The 22,272-nt window shown below is 39.7% G+C and overlaps 1 protein-coding gene across 3 annotated transcripts in view; it reads left to right on the top strand.

The window, feature by feature from the left end:
- UBXN2B (UBX domain protein 2B) overlaps positions 1 to 22,272 on the top strand; it is a 42,058-nt gene that overhangs the window by 6,254 nt on the left and 13,532 nt on the right. For all 3 annotated transcript variants that reach the window (XM_049859182.1, XM_049859183.1, XM_049859184.1), the window contains 5 exons: positions 5,658 to 5,761; positions 12,297 to 12,447; positions 15,611 to 15,694; positions 16,476 to 16,585; positions 21,998 to 22,135. In XM_049859182.1, coding sequence (XP_049715139.1) covers positions 5,658 to 5,761; positions 12,297 to 12,447; positions 15,611 to 15,694; positions 16,476 to 16,585; positions 21,998 to 22,135 — 587 coding nt within the window. The remainder of the gene's footprint in view (positions 1 to 5,657; positions 5,762 to 12,296; positions 12,448 to 15,610; positions 15,695 to 16,475; positions 16,586 to 21,997; positions 22,136 to 22,272) is intronic.

The following is a 22,272-nucleotide window of genomic DNA, read 5'->3' as shown; positions in this document are numbered from 1 at the left end:
AAGTTAAAAAGTAGAGTTGTTAGATTATAATAGCATTAACGTGTTTTATTCTTTAGAAAGAGTCTTCATTGTTCAGGCCCTTTTTTTCTTCCACATTAATGTTTCAATCATATTCACATTCAAAAAGGAATATAAAAATCATGGAGTATTATTGCCAATTTGATTGAAATTGGTTTTTAAAATTGAGTTACTTTTTGAAACTTTAACAGTTGATAGGATTAGTGATTTTCATCTTATGTTAAGGAATATATTCTTCTGTTTATTCATATATTCTTAAAGCATAAAACAAACAAGATACAAAACTGTACAGCAAATATAATCTCAGTCTGAAAACCTATATTATCTATGGGTCCATGTTTGTTTCTCCTGTACGCATCTGTCAGTTTTTTGTACTTTGAGGGCTTGCGTGTTGCTTTGATGCTGGAAGCGATGCCACTGGTATTCAAATACCAGAAGGGTCACCCATGACAGACAGGTTTCAGGAGGTAGCATATGATGAGGAGCTGATGGTACTGAAGGGAGAGGTCCAAGCTGCGCTGAAGGCATTGGTGAAAAACAAGGCTTTAGGAATTGAAGGAATACCAGTTGAGATGTTTTACGCAGCGCTGGAGGTGCTCACTAGTCTATGCCAAGAAATATGAAAGACAGTAGCCTGGCCAAACGACTGGAAGAGATCCATAAGCTTATTCCCAGGAAAGGTGATCCAACCAAATGCAGAAATTATCAAACAATATTATTAGTATCTCACACAAGTAAAATTTTGCTGAAGATAATTCAAAAGTGGCTGTAGCAGTATATCTACAGGTAATTGCCAGAAATTGAAGCTGGATTCAGAAGAGGGCATGGAACCAGGGATATCATAGCTGATGTCAGATAGATCCTGGCTGAAAGCAGAGAATACCAGAAAGGTGTTTACCTGTGTTTTACTGACTATGCAAAGGCATTCGACTGCGTGGATCATAACAAATTATGGATAACTTTGTGAAGAATGGAAATCCCAGAACACTTAATTGTGCTCATAAGGAACTTGTGCTTAGATCAAGACACAGTCATTTGAACAGAACAAGGGGATACTGCATGGTTTAAAGTCAGGGTTGTATTCTTCCATCATACTGATTCAATCTATATGCTGAGCAAGTAATCTGAGAAGCCGGACTATATGAAGAACGTGGCACCAGGACCGGAGGCAGACTCATAAACAACATGTGTTATGCGGATGACACGAGCTTGCTTGCTGAAAGTGAAGAGGACCTGAAGCACTTATGAAGATCAAAGACCACAACCTTCAGTATTCACCATAAAGAAAACAAAATTCCTCACAACTGGACCAATAAGCAACATCATGATAAACAGAGAAAAGACTGAAGTTGTCAAGCATTTCATTTTACTTGGATCCACAGTCAACACCCATGGAAGCAGCTGTCAAGAGCTCAAAAGACACATTGCATTGGGCAAATCTGCTGCAAAAGACCTCTTTAAACTGTTGAAAAGCAAAGATGTCACCTTGAAGACTAAGGTGTGCCTGACCCAAGGCATATGTTTTCAGTCACCCCATATGCATGTGAAAGCTGCACAGTGAATAAGGAAGACTGAAGAAGAATTGATGCCTTTGAATCACGGTGTTGGCGAAGAATATTGAACATACAATGAACTGACAAAAGAGCAAATCTGTCTCGGAAGAAGGACAGCCAGAATGCTCCTTAGAAGCAAGGATGGCGAGACTGTGTCTCACATACTTTGGACATGTCTGGAGGGGTCAGTCCCTAGAGAAGGGCATCATGCTTGGTAAAGTGGAGGGTCAGCAAAAAAGAGGAAGACCCTCAACGAGATAGATTGACACAGAGGCTGTAACAGTGGGCTCAAGCACAGCAATGATTGTGAGGATGGCGCAGGTCTGAGCACTGTTTTGTTCCGTTATACACAGGGTCACCATGAGTCCCAGAACCAACTCATCGGCACCTCAGAACAACATGTGTGTTTCTACCACCAGTTTGTTTCTACCACAGTTTTTCATATCGTGGCATGTTGCTATGATGCTGGAAGCTATGCCACCAGTATTTCAAATACCAGCATGGTCATCTAGACTAAGACAGACTAGGAAGAAAGGCTTGGCAATCTACTTCGGAAAATTATCCAGTGAAAACCCTATGGATTACAACAGAATGTTGTTTGATATGGTGCTGCAAGATGAGCCCCCTAGCTTAGAAGGTCCTGCAGTGATGGACTCAAGCGTATCAATGATCTGGAAGATGGGCAGCATTTCCTTCCATGGGGTTTCCATGAGTCAGAGCCTGTGGTAACTAACAACAACAACAACGTGTCTTGGTAACTAACAACAGTGTAGCTGTTTATGATTCATGTTGTAGTTTTTTTAATTTTTTGAGTGTCGATAAAGCCCTATATTAGAAACAATTTGGGAAACTAGACCCTAGTGTTATTGTTAGGTGCCATGGAGTCAATTTTGACTCCTAGTGACCCCATGTAACAGAGCAGAACTACCTCCATAGGGTTTTCTAGGCTGTAATCTTTATGGGAGCAATCATCAGGTCCTTTTCCCACAGAGCTGCTGGGTGGGTTCAAACCGCCTACCTTTCTGTTAGCAGCTGAGCACTTAACCGTTGTGACCAGGTAAAAGAGTAAGAAAACTGTACAAGTAATGATAGTATAGTGCGTAATATGAGCCAGAATTGACTCGACGGCAACGGTTTGGTTTTTGGGTTTTTAAATAAATGTCATTAAAGGGATAGTGTGTGCTATGAGAATTTAGAAAAGAAAGATAACGTTTGGTTAAGAAAATTGGAAAAGGCTTTGTGAAGGATGGTTAAAATGGACCTTGAAATACAGATAACATTCCTGTTGATGGGAATAGCATAAAAGTAATTCACAGAACAGAAATAATATAATTGGCTCAGGAGAAAGCCCACAAAAGAATACTGTTTTGAAGAGATTTCAGGAAGGTAGTATTTCTGATTGAAAATACCATGGCTTGGGTCAGGTGCACCTTAGTCATCAAAGTGATATCTTTGGTTTTTAACACTTTAAAGAGGTCTTTTACAACAGATTTGCCCAGTGCAGTATGTTGTCTGATTTCTTGCTGCTTCCATGGGCACTGATAGTGGATCCAAGTAAAATGAAATGCTTGACACACTTTTCTCCGTTTATCATGATGTTGCTTATTGGTCCAGTTGTGAGGATTTTTATTTTCTCTGTGTTGAGATATAACCCATACTGAAGGCTGTAGTCTTTGATGTTCATCAGTAAGGCTTGAAGACCTTTTCACTTTTAGCAGGCAAGGTTGTGTCATCAGCATATCACAAGTTATTAATGAGTCTTCCTCCAATCCTGATGCCTGCCACGTTCTTCTTCATATAGACCAGTTTTGAGGATTATTTGTTCAGCATACGGATTGAATAGATAAGGTGAAAGGATGCAACCCTGATGCATATGTTTCCTGATTTTAAACCATACAGTATCCCCTTACTCTGTTTGAAGGAGAATTGATACATTTGAATTGTGGTTTGGGTGAAGAACATTGAATATACCATGGATTGCCAGACAAATGAATAAATCTGTCTTGGAAGAAGTACAGCCAGAATGCTACTTAGAAGCAAGAATGGCGAGACTTTGTCTTACGTACTTTGGGCATGTTATCAGGAGGGACCGGTCCCTGGAGAATGACATCATGCTTGATGAAGTAGATAGTAAAAAAAAAAGAGGAAGACCCTTAACAAGATGAGTTGACAGAGTGACTGCAACAATGGGTTCAAACATAGCAATGATTGTGAGGATGGAGCAGGACCAGGCAGTGTTTCGTTCTAGTATACGTAGTTGCTAAGTGTTAGAATCACTCCACGGCACCTAACAACAGTATTTCTGAAACCTTTGAACCTGAGTAGTCAGTCAGTGTGTTTCTTCTTTGTCTCTCTCTCATTTGTTTTTTTTTTTTTTGGTGGCGGGGGTGGGGGGTGGGTTGGAAAAGACCAAAAGGAAATACAGATAACCCTACAGGGAAAAAAGAAATCTTGGGGAAAATGAAACACTGATATAGTTATTGTAAAACATGTTTAGTAATATCTTCTAGCACGTGCCTTATAGTATTGAATTCTTGAAACAACCCTGAGAGGTCATATGTAGGCAATTAAGGATGAAGGAGCTAGGGCTCAGAGAAGTTAAATAATTTGCCCAAGAGCACACAGTACGTGCCAGAGTTAGGATTTGAATCCAGTTCTTTTAGATTCTTTCTCTATAGGGCAGTTCTACTCAGCCCTGTAGGGTCGCTATGAGTCATAATTGACGCGACTGGGTTTGGTTTGGTTTTGGTCTCCCACGCAGCTGCTGGGTAGATTAAAACCATCAACGTTTCTGTTAGTAGCTGCGCCACCAGGCTCCTTTTGTAATTTGGATTTCTAGCAGAATTGCCTTGTTAGAAATATGAAAGTTGGTTTTATATGTATGGTAAAAAAAAAAAAAAACCCATTGTCGTCGAGTCGATTCTGACTTCTAGTGGCCCTATAGGGCAGAGTAAAACTGCCCCATAGTGTTTCCAAGGAGCGCCTGGTGGATTTGACCTGTCCACCTTTTGTTTATCAGCCATAGCTCTTAAGTACCTACCAGGGTTTCCATATGTATGGTAGTGGGATAAAAATATTAATTGGGAAACTAAAGTTTTTCATTTTTGTTTGGTTGTGTATATATTTTAAAGGTTGAGTAATAGAATCTTTGAAGAATTAACTTTGCCTCAATTCTCCCCTATAAGTGAAGGTAGTTTTCGTACATCTTGTGTTTCTAAATATATCTGCCTCCCCAACACTCAAAAAAGATTATTGTCATGCCAGTTATAATTGAGTAGCCACAGGGGGCATTAACAAAAATTTTCATGCTGTCCAAAATGTCTAAAGTGGAGAAAAAATCAATGATAATGAAATATTTAGATTACTTTTCAAAATTCCAGTTCCAAGACAGGTCTGTTACTACGATTTAAAGACACCTAGTTACTAAAAAAAAAAAAAAAAAAAAAAAATTTTTTTTTTTTTTAGTTACTAGTAGCCATTTACCCATAATGTGTAATTTGGTAATACGCTTTTTAAAAGGCATATAAACCATGTATGTCATTTATTTTATTGGTGAAAGTTCATTTTCCTAAACTCGATGAAACTTATATGTCTGATAGACTTTTAAATAGAATAATTTTGAAATTGTTCTATGTAGTTTGATTTTGAAAACTGGAACAGCTGAATGAAATTATTTTATAAGATAGAATATTGAGACCAAGCTGACATTAGTGCGAAACATCTTAAAATATTTTTTGAAAGAGTTGCAGGAGTATTATGTAGGGCCAAATTTGAAAATAGTTACTTAATACAGTTTTTAAAAATTTTGAATAATGAATTGAAAAGAATTAAACAATTATTATGACTTGAATTTATTCTAATACATGTGGTTAGTTCTCCCATAAATATATTTGATTACTTCTCCTATAGAGGGGAAGATGTGGTGACTGTTCTGGAAGGGAGTCATCTTCTGAAACAGCAGCTTTTATTTATTAATGAGAAATTTTTACCACTCAGTTAAAAGTTAATCTTCTACTCATAACGTCTGTTTGTTGAGAAGAGTGTGCTTATAATGTCATATATTGTAATAAGCCTGTTGTTGTGTAGTTGGCCTTGGCAGGATTATATGAAGATGAAATGAAAGCCAAATCTTCCAAGACAGACAGACCTAAAGCTATGGTCTTTAAAAGCCCACGAACACCATCTCAAAGGTAAGCTTTGTTTTGTTTTAAAAATTTTATAACTCTTTTTAGTTCACTAGTCCCAAACTTTTTTAGATAGCCTTGGGAATTTTTTAAATTTTAATTTCTTAAAATAAATATTATTTAGGTACTGTGCCTAAAAATTTAATAGAAAGCTGGAAGAAACTTAAGGAAAAATTACCTTGTTAGGTATTGTGATGGGTTAAGGTTGTTACATAGTTGGCCTTGGCGGGGTTAACTTGTTTGGGCCATGGTTCTCAATTGTTTGGCGGGTATGTAATGTTGTAATTTGGCAGTCGAGATCTGATGTAATCACCTCCAAGATGTGACCTGATATATTTGGACATTCTGGAAAAGCTCATTAGCTTTTGCTCACTATGGATCCTGACCCCTGGTTCTTGGCACTTGAGCCAGTGGCCTGCCACATCGCCTGCATTTCTTGGTATCTGTTGGCCTTTGCTGCCTATAAGCCAGCAGCCTACTCTCTTACCTGCTGATCATGGATTTGTCAGCCTTCACAGCCTGTGAGCCAGGAGCTTGCCATCGGACCTGCCAATCTTGGGTTTGTCAGCTGCTGAAGCTATCTATGTAAGTCAGGAGAAGCCTCCAGCTTGGCACTTGTCTTAGTCATCTAGTGCTGCTATTAACAGAAATACCATAGTAAAGTAGACCAAAAGTCCAAATTCAGTACGTAACCTCCAGGGGAAGGCTTTCTCTGTTGGCCTTCTCATCATTCTTCCCCTGGACTAGGAGCTTCTCCACACAGGGACCCCAGCACTGCTTTCTTGGTGGTATGAGGTCCTCCACTCTCTGCTTGCTTCCCTTTCCATTTATCTTTTGTAAGATAAAAGATGGTACAGGGAAACTCCTTTTATGTTGGATCAGGGATGTGACCTTAGTGAGGGTGTTATAATTCCACTCTAATCCTCTTTAACATAAAATTACAATCACAGAATGGAGGACAACCACACAATACTGGGAATCATGGCCCAGCCAACTTGACACACACATTTTTGGGGGACATAATTCAATCCATGACAGCGCCTGACCCACAGACTTGGGTCTTGTCAACCTCTACTACCACGTGACTCATTTCCTTGAGATAAGTATGTGTGTGTGTGTGTGTGTGTGTGTGTGTGTGTGTGTACGTATATGTACAGATACACGTATATATACATGTGGGTATATGTATATATACCCACACAGGCACACATGTGTGCTTCACTGGTTTTGCTTCTCTAGAGAACCTAGCCTAAGACATTTGGTACCAAGAGTGTCTCTAGAGAAACAAAATCATAAGGATGAGTTTTCTGAATTGGTTCTCAAGTCCAGTTAGCCTTAAAGATGTTGATGACTCAGCTTCTGGTAGTAAAGATGGCACTGCTAAACAAGCATTGGTGAGAAGTGAGGCTCTGGGTGATTCCATGTTTGACACTTTCCTACAATTTTGTCAGAATGAGAATATAAGGAAGCTGATTAGTTGGTCCTACTTTCTCTAGAGAAAGTGGTAAAAGAAAGAGATGAACTTGGGTTCAGAGTTACAGGTCAAGTGCCACATAAATGACCTTAAAGTTGCCACTTGTGACCTGAAAGAAACCCTTATTTCTTGTAGTAACAGGTGATACTGCCAAAAACCAAACGGAGAGTCTTATCATAAGAGTGGCTGAATTACAATGCCAGTTGAATTCCCAATCTCAGATGGTGTCTGAAGTTAAAGTAAGGGCATTGGTTGGGAAGAAATGGGATCCTGAAATTTGGGATGGGGACATACTGGCACATAATCAGGAAGCTGGGGACACTGAGCGCTAAATTCCGCTGAATCACTCCTCCCAACAGAACCAGCCCCCTTACTCCTATCTGAAGACATGACTCCATCTTTGTCTGCTAAGCCACCCTCCCCAGTAAAACCATAAGCCCCTCCACCTCCATCTGATGAGATTAACCTAGCTGTGTCTGAAGAACCTTTGAGTCGTTGCCTGGGGAGGCATCTGAGTCATTACCTGGGGTATCACCTGAGGCAGATGCTTTATAAGACGATGCTGAATGTTCTCAGAACACATCCCCAATACCCATTTTTTGCTTCTAGACCTATAACTAGACTTAAGTCCCAGTGAGCTCCAGAAGGTGAAGTACAAAGTGTGACCCAGGATAAGGGACAGTACACTCCCAAAGAACTGCTTGACTTTTCTAATATGTACAAACAGAAACCTGGGGAATATGTCTGGGAATGGCTATTAATGGAATAATGGTGCAAGGAACATAAAGTTGGATCAGTCTAGGTGTATTGATGTGGGCCCACTAAGCACAGATTCTTCATTTAGTGTTTCAGCTCGAGAAGTTAGGAAAGGATCTGATAGTTTATTTCGTTGGTTCACTGAAGCATGGGTTACACAGTTGCCTGTACTAAATCAAGTTGAAATACCAGACATGCCTTGGAATACTGTAGAGGAAGATATCCAGATGCTTAGAGAAATTGGCGTGCTAGAGTAGATTTATCAGGTTAGACCCACAGACCCACACATAGGGTGCCCAGCAGACATACCTTTTTCCACAATGGTGAGGAACAAATTTGTGATGGAAGCCCCAGCATCTTTGGAGACTGCTGTGATAGCTATTTTAGGTAAGATTTGACACTGGGGAATGTCCTAACTGAATTAAGACACCTAACTACAATGGTTTTCACTGGCTAATGCTTTTCAGAAGTAGACTACCGGGTCCTTCTTCCTAGTCTGTCTTAGTCTGGAAGCACAGCTGAAACCTGTCCTCCATGGGTGACCCTGCTGGTATCTGAGTACCGGTGGCATAGCTTCCAGCATCACACTTAATTGTGCTCATGAGGTACCTTTACATAGATCAAGAGGCAGTTGTTTGGACATAACAAGGGAATACTGGTTGGTATAAAGTCAGGAAAGGTATGTGTCAGGGCTGTATTCTTTCACCATACCTATTCAATCTGTATGCTGAGCAAATAGTACAAGAAGCTGGACTATATGAAGAACGGGGCATCAGGATTGGAGGAAGACTTATTAACAACCTGCGTTATACAGATGACACAACCTTGCGTGCTGAAGGTGAAGAGGACTTAAAGTACTTACTAATGAAGATCAAAGACCACAGCCTTCAGCATGGATTGCACCTCAACATAAAGAAAACAAAAATCTTCACAACTGGACCAATGCGCAACATCATGATAAACAGAGAAAACATCGAAGTTGTCAAGGATTTCATTTTACTTGGACGCACAATCAACAGCCATGGGAGCAGCAGTCAAGAAATCAAAAGACACATTGCATTGGGTAAATCTGCTGCAAAGGACCTCTTCAAAGTATTGAAGAGCAAAGATATCACCTTGAAGACTAAGGTGCCCCTGACCCAAGCCGTGGTATTTTCAATTGCATCATATGCATGTAAAAGCTGAACAATGAGTAAGGAAGACCGAAGAATTATTGATGCCTTTGAATTGTGGCGTTGGTGAAGAATATTGAATATACCATGACTGCCAGAAGAACAAACAAATCTGTCTTAGAAGAAGTACAACCAGAATGTTTCTTAGAAGCAAGGATGGCGAGACTGCGTCTTACATAGTTTGGACATGTTGTCAGGAGGGATCAGTCCCTGGAGAAGGACATCATGCTTGGCAGAGTACAGGGGCAGCGGAAAACAGGAAGACCCTCAACGAGGTGGGTGGACACAGTGGCTGCAACAATGAGCTCGAGCATAATAATGATTATGGGGATGGTGCAGGACTAGTGTTTCGTTCTGTTGTGCGTGGGGTCGCTATGAATCAGAACCAACTCAATGGCACCTAACAACAATAACATCTACAGTGCAACTGATTGGACCCCATGGTGGTAGGGACCAAGTGGCAGCACTCAATCAACAAAGGTAGATGTGGTTACTGTAATGGGCAGCAGGGTCTAAGCAGCAATCAGAGTAGTTTGACTTGTATGGACTTACGGCATTGGTAACTTAGTCATGTTGTCCCTAGGAGATAAGTAGATAGGAAATCTAAATATTTACTTGATCTGTAGAAGCAGAAAAATTCTAAGTGAAGTGAATCTCAGTCTGACTAGAATCGCCAGGATAGTCATGGCTGCACAGTCAGTTCCCAGACTTGAGCCAGTTTACAGACCTACAACCTCGTGAGTGAAGGGAGGCCAGGTCCCCTTGAGTAAGAACCCCACTGCACTGCCAAAAATCTATATTGTTGATCTTTCTCACATCCTTCCCTACAGGGATCTACGGCCTTTTATGAGAGCGACTATTCAGTGGGGAATAGGAAATAATCAGACTTTTGGGGGATTACTAGACATTGACTCTGAACTGACTCTAATTCCAGGAGACCCAAAACATCACTGTGGCCCACCAGTCAGAGTGGGGGGCATATGGAGGTCAGGTTATTGATGAAGTCTTAGCTCAAGTTTGTCTCACAGTGTATTCAGTGGGTCCCCAAGCCCATCCTGTAGTGATTTCCCCAGTTCCAGAATGCACAATTGGAATAGACATACTCAGCAGCTGTCAGAACCCCCACATTGGATTCCTGACATGTGGAATAAGGGTACTATGGTAGGAACAGCCAATTGGAAGCCATTACAAGTGCCTAGGAAAATAGTAAACCGAAAGCATTACCACATTCCTAGAGAAATGGCAGAGGTAACTGCCACCATCAAGGATGTGAAGGATGCAGGAGTGGTGATTCCCAGCACATCCCCCATTCAGCTCGCCTATTTGGCCTGTGCAAAAAGCAGATGGATCTTGGAGAATGACAGTGGATTACTGTAAACTTAGCCAGGTTGTAACTCCAGTTGCAGCTGCTGTTCCAGAGGTAGTTTCATTGCTTGAGCAAATTAGTACCTCTCCTGATACCTGATATGCAGCTATTAATCTGGCCAATGCGTTTTTCTCAATTCTGGTTTCTGAGGAACACCAGAAGCAGTTTGTGTTCAGCTAGCAAGGCTGGCAGTACACCTTTACTGTCCTACTAAAGGGTTATATCAGCCCTTTAGCCCTATGTCATAATTTAGTCCAAAGGGTCCTTGACCACCTTTCCTTTCCAGAAGACATCGCTCTGGTCCATTAAGTTGATGACATCATGCTGCTTGGACCTAGTAAGGAAGAAGTGTCAATGACTCCGGACTTACTGGCAAAACATTTGCGTGGTCGAGGTTGGGAAATCCTAATCCCACAAAAATTCATGCACTTTTCACCTCAGTGAAATTTCTAGGAGTCTTGGCATGGGGCATGTTGAGATATTCCATCTGAAGTGAAAGGTAAGTTTTTACATCCCCTCTCCTACAACTAAAAAGGAAACACAACACCTGTTAGGCCTCTTTGGATTTTGGAGGCAACATATCCCTCATTTGGATATGTTACTCTGATCTATTTATTCAAGTGACTCGAAAAGCTGCAAATTTTGAGTGGGCCCAGAACAAGAGAAGGCTCTTTTTCCAAGTTAAATGAAATCCTTGATAACTTCGGCATTTTCTCTGTTTATCATGATGTTGCTTATTGGTCCAGTTGTGAGGATTTTTCTTTTCTTCATGTTCATGTTTAATCTATAATGACGACTCTAGTCTTTGATCTTCATCTGTGTTTCAAGTCCTCTTCACTTTCAGCAAGCACGGAGTCATTTGCCTATGGCAGATTGTTAATGAGTCATCCGCCAGTCATGATGCCGTGTTCTTCATATGGTCTGGCTTCTCAGATTATTTGCTCAGCATACAGATTGAATAAGTATGGTGAAAGGATAACCAAAACCAAAAAAAAAAAAAAAAAAAAAAACCAGTGCCGTCGAGTCGATGCCAACTCATAGCGACCGTGTAGGACAGAGTAGAACTGCCCCAGAGAGTTTCCAAGGAGCGCCTGGAGGATTCAAACTGCCGACCCTTTGGTTAGCAGCCATGGCACTTAACCACTACGCGCCACCAGATGAAAGGAAAAAAAACAGATGAAAGGATAGATGCTGTCAATTCTGACTCATAGCAACCCTTTGTACAATACAATGAAGCATTGCCCAGTTCTGCACAATCTTCACCATCATTGCTATTTGAGCTCATTGTTGCACCCACTGTGTTAATCCATCTTGTTAAGGGTCTTCCTCGTTTTCGTTGACCCTCTGCTTTACCAAGCATGATGTCCTTCTCCAGGGACTGGTCCAAAGTACGTGAGATGAAGTGAGTTCCTTAAGGAAGGAGATTGTCAGCAGTCCTTTCCTTACTACGTCAAAAGTGTGTAAGTTGTGAAAGAGATGAGTTTGATCAGCATTTACAGAGGGGGAGGGAGGGAAGAAGGGAGCAAGCCCATTTTCATGCTCGATGCTGAGCTCACTACTGCCAAAATCTCTGCAGGCTCAGCGTGGGAAAGTATATGGATTAGTTACTATTTAATTTTTTTCCTTAACCCCATTTTTAAAATGAAATATTTCTACAGAAGCTGTAGAAATGCCTTTTTTAAATTATAGCTGTTTTATAGAAGTAGGTTTTTACTTTCAAGTAGTTTATATCTGTTATTCCTGGTGTTTATTCATCAACTGTAATGTTTAAAGGTTCTGTTCGAGCGAACATGAATACAGTGGTTTACATACAGTTCGACCCTCAACTGGGCAAATTGTGAATGAACTTTTCAGAGAGGCGACGGAACATGGAGCAGTCCCTCTGAATGAAGCCACAAGAGCTTCAGGTGATGACAGATCCAAGGTAAGTGCTACATTTTACAACTGAATGTACTTGTATGCATTTGATTCTTGTATAGGTTTTATATTCTTTGCACACATTGTTTTAGTAACTGTATATTCTGTTTTAAACATCTGCTTCATTTTTGTATGGTAATCTTTCTATATTCTTTCAGTTAATGATCGAAGAATAAGGCAGTTTCTTACATTTTTGTACAACTTCTTTGCTTACCTTTTAATTTTCAAATAAATATAGATTCCCAGGTAGTTGCAGAGATAGCACAGAGAGGTCCCAGGTCCCTTTCAAGTAGTTTCTCCCAATGGTTTCATCTTAACGTTATTATAGTTGAGTATCAAAACCAGGAATTTGATATTGGTACAACATGTGTGTATAGGTCTTTGTCATTTTATCACGTGTAGATTTGTGTAATCACCACCTCAATCGAGAGATTTCCATCATCGCACAGATCACTTTCATGGGGCACACCTCTGTAGCCACACCTACTGTTCTCTCCCCCACCATCCTTCACCTCTGGCCACCACTAATCTATTTTCCATCTCCATAATTTTGTGATTTTGAGAATGTTACATGAATGGGATCATATGGTATGTGACCTTTTGGGAGTGGTTTTTTTCCCTCAGCGTAAAACAAACAAAAAACCAAACCCATTGCCATCGAGTCAGTTCTGATTCATAGCAACCCTGTAGGACAGAGTAGAACTGCCCCGTAGGGTTTCCAAGCAGTGGCCGGTAGATTTGAACTACCGACCTTTTGGTTAGCAGCCAAGCTCTTAACCACTGCACCACTGGGCTGCTGCAGCATAATGTCCTTGAAATCAGTCAAAATTGTATGTATCAATAGGTCGTTCCTTTTTATTGCTGAGTGGTATTCCGTGGCATGGATATACCACAGTTCAAGCATTCACCCTTTGAGAGACATTTTGGTTGTTTCCATTTTTGCCTATTACAAATAAATTTGCTATGAGCAATTCTGCATAGGTTTTTTTGTGGGCATAAGTCTTCATTTCTCTGGGATAAATGTCTAGGAGTGCAGTTGCTGGATCATACAGTAAGTGTATGTTTTGTTTCTAAGATACTGCCAAATTCTTCTCTAGAGTAGCTCAATAATTTTATGTTCCCATCCAGTTTCTCCGCATTTTCACCAGCATTTGGTTGTTGTCACTGTTTTTAATTTTAGCCGTTCTGATTGGTGTCTAGTGATAGCTCCCTGTGGTTTTAATTTGCATTTCCCTAATGGTTAATGATGTTGAACATCTTTTCATGTGCTTATTTGCCATTTTCCTAATTACCGTTTTCAGTGAAATACTTCTCCATGATTTCTGCCCATTTTGTGATTTGAGTGTTTTGTTACTGTTGAGTTTTGAGCTTCCGTTATGTATTTTAATTGACATGAATCCTTCGTCAGATAGGTGGTTTGCAGATATTTTCTCCCAGCCTGTAGGTTTGTCTTTTCATCATCTTATTAGGGTCTTCCACAGAACAAAGGTTTTTAATCTTGAGGTAATTTGTGTATAAGGTGTGAGGTTCATTTTTTTGTATATGGTTGTCAAATTGCCCCAGCACCATTTGTTGAAAAGACTCTCCTTCCTCAATTGAATTGCTTTTGCACTTTCTTAAATTTCTGTAAAACTTTTATACAGCTTTTATAACTGTACCAATTGACGTAATACTCGTATACTGAAGAACACTTCAAGTGTCTTTTTGTCTGTAATTGCCATATGTTCCTTTTTTTAAAATAATTTTTATTGTGCTTTAAGTGAAAGTTTACAAATCAATTCAGTCTGTCACATGTAAGTTTATAAACACCTTACTACATACTCCCATTTACTCTCCCCCTAAAGAGTCAGCCTGCTCCCTTCTTCCAGTCTCTCCTTTCATGACCCTTTTGCCAGTTTCTAACCCTCTCTACCCTCCCATCTCCCCTCCAGACAGGAGATGCCAACACAGTCTCAAGTGTCCACCTGATACAAGTAGCTCACTCTTCATCAGCATCTCTTTCCAATCCATTGTCCAGTCCCTTCCATGTCTGATGAGTTGTCTAAGGGAATGGTTCCTGTCCTGGGCCAACAGAAGGTTTGGGGACCATGACCCCCGGGATTCTTCTAGTCTCAGTCAGACCATTAAGTCTGGTCTTTTTATGAGCATTTGGGGTCTGCATCCCAGTGTTCTCCTGCTCCCTCAGGGGTTCTCTGTTGTGTTCCCTGTCAGGGCAGTCTTCGGTTGTGGCTGGGCAGCCATATGTTCTTGTAGTCAGAATTTCTCAACTTGAGATTCCCGCATTAAAATTAACTTGAGGAGTTTTCTTAAAAATATCGCATGGCCTTAGATATTATGGCTCAGTAAGTTTGAGATATGTCTAGGCTTGTGCCTTGGAAAATTCTCTGGTAATTTTGACAGGCATCTACTGTTGAGAACCACTGTTCTCAATGAAATATAAATTTTAATTTTCATTGCATTATTTAACAACCACTTGGAAGTCCCTTCCAATCAAGTCTAAGATAATTTCAGTTCTTGCAAGTTCTCTAATTCTGGAAGGAAAATGTGAAACTTATGTCATTTTATAGAAAAGGAAGAAATGCTAATTAAAAGCTCATTCATGATATGAACAGTGATTAAAAGGAGTCATATTTTTACCTCATAAGCTACACTATGTGAAGAATAGAAAATAAAAAGTGCAATTGTAGTTTGTTATATTTGAATAAAAGCAGCTTGTAAAGTAACTATAGAGCTTTTTCTTGAGGGTATTTTATACCCATTCATAAAATCCTTCCTTTACTCTGTGAAACTCTATTTTGTGAAATATGATTTAAGCCTTCTAAGTTTTATTATAAGACTTGTCAGAATATTAATTGTGGCCTTTTTTAAATCTGTCTATACTTTCAAAAATGTATTTCAGTGTATAAATGCATTTCTTAGTTTAAGATTTACCTACATTATTTCAGCTTCGGCTTCACTGGTATTTTTATAGGAAGAAACATAATTTCTTACTTAATACAATTATTTGTTAAGAAAAAAAGACCTCCATTCTTATACAGAGTTTTCCTAGTAAGTGTGAAACTGTTTGGCTAATTATATTTGATCTAGTTTTAAAATCTATGTCTCACATTTTAATAACGTTTTGGTTAATAAGCCATATGAATTTGTAGCTCACTTACTGTGTGTTTTAGTCATTTACAGGCGGAGGATACAGACTAGGTAATTCCTTTTGTAACCGGTCTGAATACATCTATGGAGAAAGTCAGCTGCAAGATGTAGGTACACTAATCAGAATGAAAAAGGGCAGATACTGGCCTCTACTGACTACTGTGTGTTTTAGAATTAAAAATTGATAATAAAGTCTTTTTGTTATTATTTTTTGAAACATGAATTAAAAGGACCAGTGCATAGTTCCTCAATCTCAAATTTTATATTTTGTATCTCAGTAAGGCCTTGCACTTAGAGGTGCAGTAACTATTTTTTGAATGAATGTATGATTCACCATGTCAGAATGAGTTTACATGTATAATAATTGTTATACGTGGTATACCGTCATAATGTAGTGACCTGAGCATAAATGTGGAAACACCTAAAATCATTCTTTGTTTCTGCTGCCGTTTGAAATTTTGCAGTTATAATTTCATTTTAACTTTGGAGAGTCACTGGAAATTAGGTTTTGACCTTTGGCGTGGCTATTTAAGCTCTGTAGCAGAGAAGACAGTATGGGCCCAGAAGAAGGAGAAGGTGGATGTGGGGTGGAAGCTGTGGATGCTGTCTGCTGATTGCTTTTGCTTTCTCAGGGAACCAGGAATACTTCAAGGCCAGGGTCAGGCCACATGACCTTTGCTTTTTTCAAACATTGTCAGTTTGTTGAGCTAAACACAGATCTGCTTAGCAAACACATGTGGTTTCATGTGTCTTTAATTTAACTGAATAATTAATAACTCCATATTTTGAATTAAATAAGTGGTTTAATATGTTGTGAAATACCACATTTGGAACTTAAAATTCTTTGGTGGAATAGTTTTATATTTATATTTTTTTAATGCCCAAAAGGTTCAGATTTTGCTTAAGCTGTGGAGCAATGGTTTCAGTTTAGATGATGGAGAATTGAGACCTTACAGTGACCCGACGAATGCTCAGTTTCTGGAGTCTGTTAAGAGAGGGTAAGATGTGTTATTTGTATTCTGTTTCTTACTTCGAGTGGGACTGTTGTTTAACAGACTGCTGTTAAGTAGTGCCCCTGGTTTTTCAGAGTTGGATGTTGGAATAAATTATGTAAGTGGTTGCTGGGGGAAAAGGGTATTCTTAAGTATAAAACTTTGGGGGGTGGGCAGTGATCCCAGGCTCCTTTTAAAATCTGACCAAGCTGTGGACCCAATTCCAGGAAGAAATGTCTTAGTGTGATAAATGAGTGAATGGAGCATCCCGGAGCAGCCCATCTGCTGCGCCGCTGTCCTGCTTACTGTTGGCAGGGTGCTCATTGCGTGTATGCCTGAAACTCAGCAACTTGTATTAGGAATCTTTTACAGTGGCATTACAGCTGGCAGAAGATGTCAGAAGGTTAGTTGGAAGTTACAATGTGTGAAAGTAAGCCAGACGTTTGAGCCAGTCTAAGGATATCATAACTCACCAGCCCTTGCCTCTTAGATTCAGTCAGTCACATCATTTTTATGAATTTATGGTAACCTAGAATTTTCTTAAGCTGAAACAGATAAAATAAGTATCACAGTAAAATGGAAAGAAATTCCATTCATATCCGGTAATGGAATAAAGAATTGAGTTTAATTGGCATTTTATTGTATTTTCTACTAGATGAAAGTGTACGTGTGCTTTCCCTAGGATTTTTCAGTAGCCACACATAAATAAATGAAGCCAAAAGCCCATCTTTTTTATTTTTTTCAGGGCTTTTAAAGAAAGACGGTGGCTTGATTTGACTTCCCCATGCCCTGTCAGTACTTGGCTTGTTTCTAACACCCGAGCAGGTCTTCTTGTCTTCCCGGACAGTGTTGTGCCAAAGAGCACACACTTGGGAGCCAGGCTGCCTGGTTTTGAATCCCAGCTCTGTCATTTACTACCCGTGGCCTTGGACGAGTTAACCTCTCTGTTAACCCTGTTAACTCAATGTCTTCACCTGTATTACACCTGCCTTATAGGGCTGTTGGGGCAATAAGTTAATGTATGTAAAGTTGTTAGAATAGCGCCTGGTACGTAGTTTGTTTTTTTTTTCCAGGTGCTGTTGATTCGACTTCAACTCATGTCAAAGTAGAGCTGTGCTCATAGGATTTTCAATGGCAGATTTTTCAGTGGATTGCTAGGCCTTTTCTTCCAAGGCACCTGAGGTGGCCCTGAACCTCTGACTTCTTGGTTAGCAGCCTTCCATGCTAACTGTTTGCACTACCGGGGACTCTGGTGCATGGTTAGCTCCTAGTATTATTTTTTCCATCCGTCATTTATATACTGTTTTGTTTCTTATTCTTTTTTTTTTTTTACTTTTCATATTCTTTCATAATATTTTAAATACTTTTATTTCATTGATTTGCTTATATATTTGTAGGAAATGTAATAATAGTACCATCTTCTATAAAATCGTTACAGTGTACAAGACACTTCATATCCATCGCATTCTTAGGACCTCATTGTTATTAGGACTTTTCCTTGTAGAGAAGATAGTGAGATCTCCCCTTGACGTTCTTGACGTTTGAGGAGTCTGAGGCCCAGAGAATGAGTGGCGCCTAGCTGGTAAAGGTATAAAGGGCTGTAGGACCCAGGTCTCTTGAGTCCTGGTCCAGGTCATTTTTGCTCTATGCTATGTTTGAACCTGCATAAACCTGCAGCTTCTCTAGTCAGGTTTAGAACTATCCTAGAAAGCGTGTTCTTGCATGTTTTCCTCTTCTCCCGCCATTCTTATCCAGGGGAAAGGATCTAGAGGCTAAAGCCCTTTCTCGTGCCAGAGCCTTTAAGGGTTTCTTTCTGGCAAGCTTGGCGCGTGCTGCTGAAGTGATTTCCGGGACCCACAGTAGAACACCTCCTGCTGTTCACTGTAATCCAGTGGTTCCCCTGACCTTCTATATCAAATACCTCAAAACAATGATCTTTCCTCCTTTTCTCTTTTGTCCAAGCTCTGTGTGGAGCCCATTTTAAATAATGATGAAAATAAAAGCTAATACATAGTGAACATCTCCGTGCTTTACTTACATTTAGTCTCACTTAATTTTCACAATAACGCTCTGAAGTAGCTACTGTTATTATGCCCACCATACAGGTGAAGAAACTGGGGCACAGTGTTGTTTACCACTTCGAAAGGCCACATAGCTAGTAATCGGCAGAGCTGGGAGTGAAGCCTGGCAGAATGGCTGCAGAGCCTGTGCGTTTAGCCACTGCTTGTGCCAGCTGCTCTGCACAAAAGAATCACTCTTTCCCCGCGGACCTCTTAGAAGGGATGCAGCTTTTCCCTCCTTCATGTTACCTACCAAAGAACCTTTCTTTTAGCGAACTCTGGAGCTATTGTTTCCGCTATTCCTGCTGTCGTCCTCCTCTCTTCCTTATGTGGCAACGTACTGTGATGATCAGATATGGTTTCCACATTCAGCGACTTTGCTGTATTTTAGAGAAAAGTGAAGACATATCTAATCAACATCTAAAAGGAACTTCATATTAAGTAATTGTTACTTAATAATAGGATGTGCTGTGAGAATTCCTACTTGAGATACTAATAGCTGCTCAGTGTATTATGTGCATATTTCCTGTTCTCGAGGGCAGTGGGTTCACTGGGGTTGGGTATACTTGTTTGCAGTGATGAGAACACTCTGTGGATCCCACATGGGCTCTCTGATGCCTAGAAAGAGAATTGTTAATAACTTATATAAATTTAATTAGCTGGAATTAACAAAGCGTAGGCAAGGCCCTTACTAACGTGATTCAGCTTATATCCTTCCCCCGGTCACTATTGTCAGTCTTTTTCATAAAAAATTTTTGTTCTTGGTTTAAAAAAAAAAAAAAAAAAACTCTTGTAACAGAAAGAAGTAAATGCTATTTGAAGACTAACAGAGTTAAATGAAACCTGTGGCTTGTACTAAATTTTTGAAGAGTAAAACGTTCAGTAGTTAATTCACCTTTGCCCCTTTCTGCTCCTCATTACTTAATTAAAATAACTCTGCAGCCTCAGTTTCACTCTGCAAACAGAAGATGAGAGAAAAAAAGGCAAAAGAGACTGGAAGACATGGGATCTATTAAAGTTATTTTGATGATTCTCTTTCCTTTTTTTTTTTTTAATTGTAAGCTCTTAAGCACATTTCAGGATTTAATCCACTCATTCTGATTGTATAATAGCATGAATTGTATTTATACTCCTGTGCATTAATTGCTAGGAGCCTAAAAGAATTAAGTCATGTAAGTATGGTTGGAAAATTTGTTCATAGGTGAATGAAAATGTTTGAAGAGCAGTGGTTGAGAGAAGAAGGAGAGGCTCCACAGTTGTTATATCATGTAGGAAACGTCCTTCTAATCTAAAATCATAGAAGAGAATGTAAGGGGACTACATGTTTTGTAATACTCAAAATTCAGCAATTATGCTTGTTTTGAGCAATGGTAAAATGTTACTAAAGAGAATATTTCTCTCTAGAAATTGTTTTATGTGACCTTCACGCACTTGACATATGATAGGTCCTTCCCTGCCCTTGAAAGTTTGCTTTCTTAGATATGTGTTAGGAACAGGCCTGTACTGTATAGACGTGGCATTTGTCAGGATACATACTGCCAAAGGATGAGGAACCCAGTGATTTTGCAGTTGTAATAAAAAGCGTTTCTGTGTTATGCTTTCACTAGCTGACAGTGGGATATGTCCTAAGTAAAAATACACCTGAAGACATAGGTTAGTGATGAACTGGGAGATTAAGCAGCAGCTAAGGGACCAGCATAGGGGGTTGTACTCCATAGAGGAAATGAAGCGGAGCTCTTTCAAGTGATGAAATAGGTCCAGGGAAAATGGTGGAAATGGACTGGAGGTGAAGCGCATTGGAGTGAGGTAGTCAAGGAACTCTAAAGCAAAGGTATTTAGTAATTAGCATGCGTTTCGAATTTGAATTCTACAAGGTTAATGTCAGGATACCAAAGAAAAGGGGGGGGGGGCAAGAAATGCTGTAAGCAGGATGCTGACCTCATTGAGAAGCTGTCCTAGCAGGCAGTCTGGGGTGGTGCTAAATACAAGGATATAATCGCTTATGTCAGTGCTATGAACTTGCTGAATCACTGTTGGTCTGCTCAGTGAGGATCAGCGCTACTGTTGAAATTGATGCTAACTTCAAGATAGTGGAAGAAGAAACTTACTGGTGATGAATGTACTATGATATGTTAAAACTAATTTATTGTCAAATGAAAACAGTCTGTAGACTTTGTAGGCTAATATTCAAGCAGTCATGGTACACTAAAAGAGAATTTTTATTTCAGCCCCCACCATATCCTCAAGTACAAATTATGATCAAGAAGAGTTTTACAGAAAAGTCCTTGAAAATAATGAATGATGTCAGATAGTGGTTCTCAGCTGCATAAGACTCATTGTTCCCTTTTTATAACAAATATTTTGTAACACCATCTTCACTGTCTTCAACAAGGAACTCGTAGATAATGTTATCCACCTGTGCACATTATTTCCAAAAGACTGAGAATATTCTGCATTAAATATGTCTGAGAAATGAAAGGGAAGTGATTTGTCATGAGTTATACGTAGATGCTCAGTCAGACGTGACCACACCGGAAGACACAATGAAGTAGTCAGGTGGTTTGCATCTTTCTGCAGTCTAGCACATCTCACGTAAATGTGACAGATACAAAAACAGAATGATAAGGTATGCTAAGGTGGCATCTTAATGACTGCAAGTGGCATTGAAGTCCGGGACTCAGTGCAAGTGCCAAGCAAAGCAAAATGTGGTCTTCCCTTCGGTTTACGTGGTAGTGTCTTCCTGTAAACTTCAGAATATGTTAACATAGTGCACAAAAGAATGTTTTTGCTTCTGTGTAAAACAGAGGTTTTCAGCAGTTACAAGACAGCGTGTTTGTCCCCGTGACTGTCTGGCAGGGACCTCTGTGACTCCTGAGCCCCAGGACAAGAATCCGTTGTGCATGACGAGTCCCTGCGTTTGTAGGGCATCTCATATCCTAGGTCATGACACTGAAACACCAGCACTAGACGCGTCACACGCCGGTCAACAGCTCCCCTGTGCAGTGTCCATGTGTCCTTCAGGGAGTTCAGAAATAGATATCTGCATTAACTAGTATATCCTTGTAGGAATTTTCCAATGCTAATAAATTAGGTATAAATTGCTGTCTTACAGTTCAGCTTTCAAAATCATCAAGATAACCAAAAACATGCCTCTTTGAGAACCACGAGGAATAATGTGATGTAACTTTAAGAAAAAAATCTAGGCAGACTAAGCAGTAGTCGTGGAAATTTTTATATGCTAATTTAAGCATAAATTTCCATATTTCAATGTAGCTAATGACTTGGTTAAAATAATCTCAACAGTGTAGTTTGTTTTAAAAAATTTCTTTATTAATACCTTTTTGCTCTCCTTTTTAAGAGAAATTCCCCTGGAGCTTCAGCGACTGGTTCATGGCAGCCAAGTGAGTTTGGATATGGAGGATCATCAGGATCAAGAATACATCAAACCTAGACTGAGGTTCAAGGCTTTTAGTGGAGAAGGGCAAAAACTTGGAAGGTAAGATCCTAAAATGAGAGAATACTAGCCTTTGTTCAACATGAATTTTGTTTGGGATTAAAAAACTACAGAGTAACCTATGAAGTAAAACAAATATGAAGACTTGTTGATGGAATTTGGTATGCAAATCTAGTAAT

Source organism: Elephas maximus, chromosome 19 (assembly GCF_024166365.1).
Source record: "Elephas maximus indicus isolate mEleMax1 chromosome 19, mEleMax1 primary haplotype, whole genome shotgun sequence".
Classification (NCBI taxonomy): domain Eukaryota; kingdom Metazoa; phylum Chordata; class Mammalia; order Proboscidea; family Elephantidae; genus Elephas; species Elephas maximus.
The sequence above is the reverse complement of the archived record's forward strand: the minus strand, read 5'-3'. Positions and strand labels throughout refer to the sequence as shown.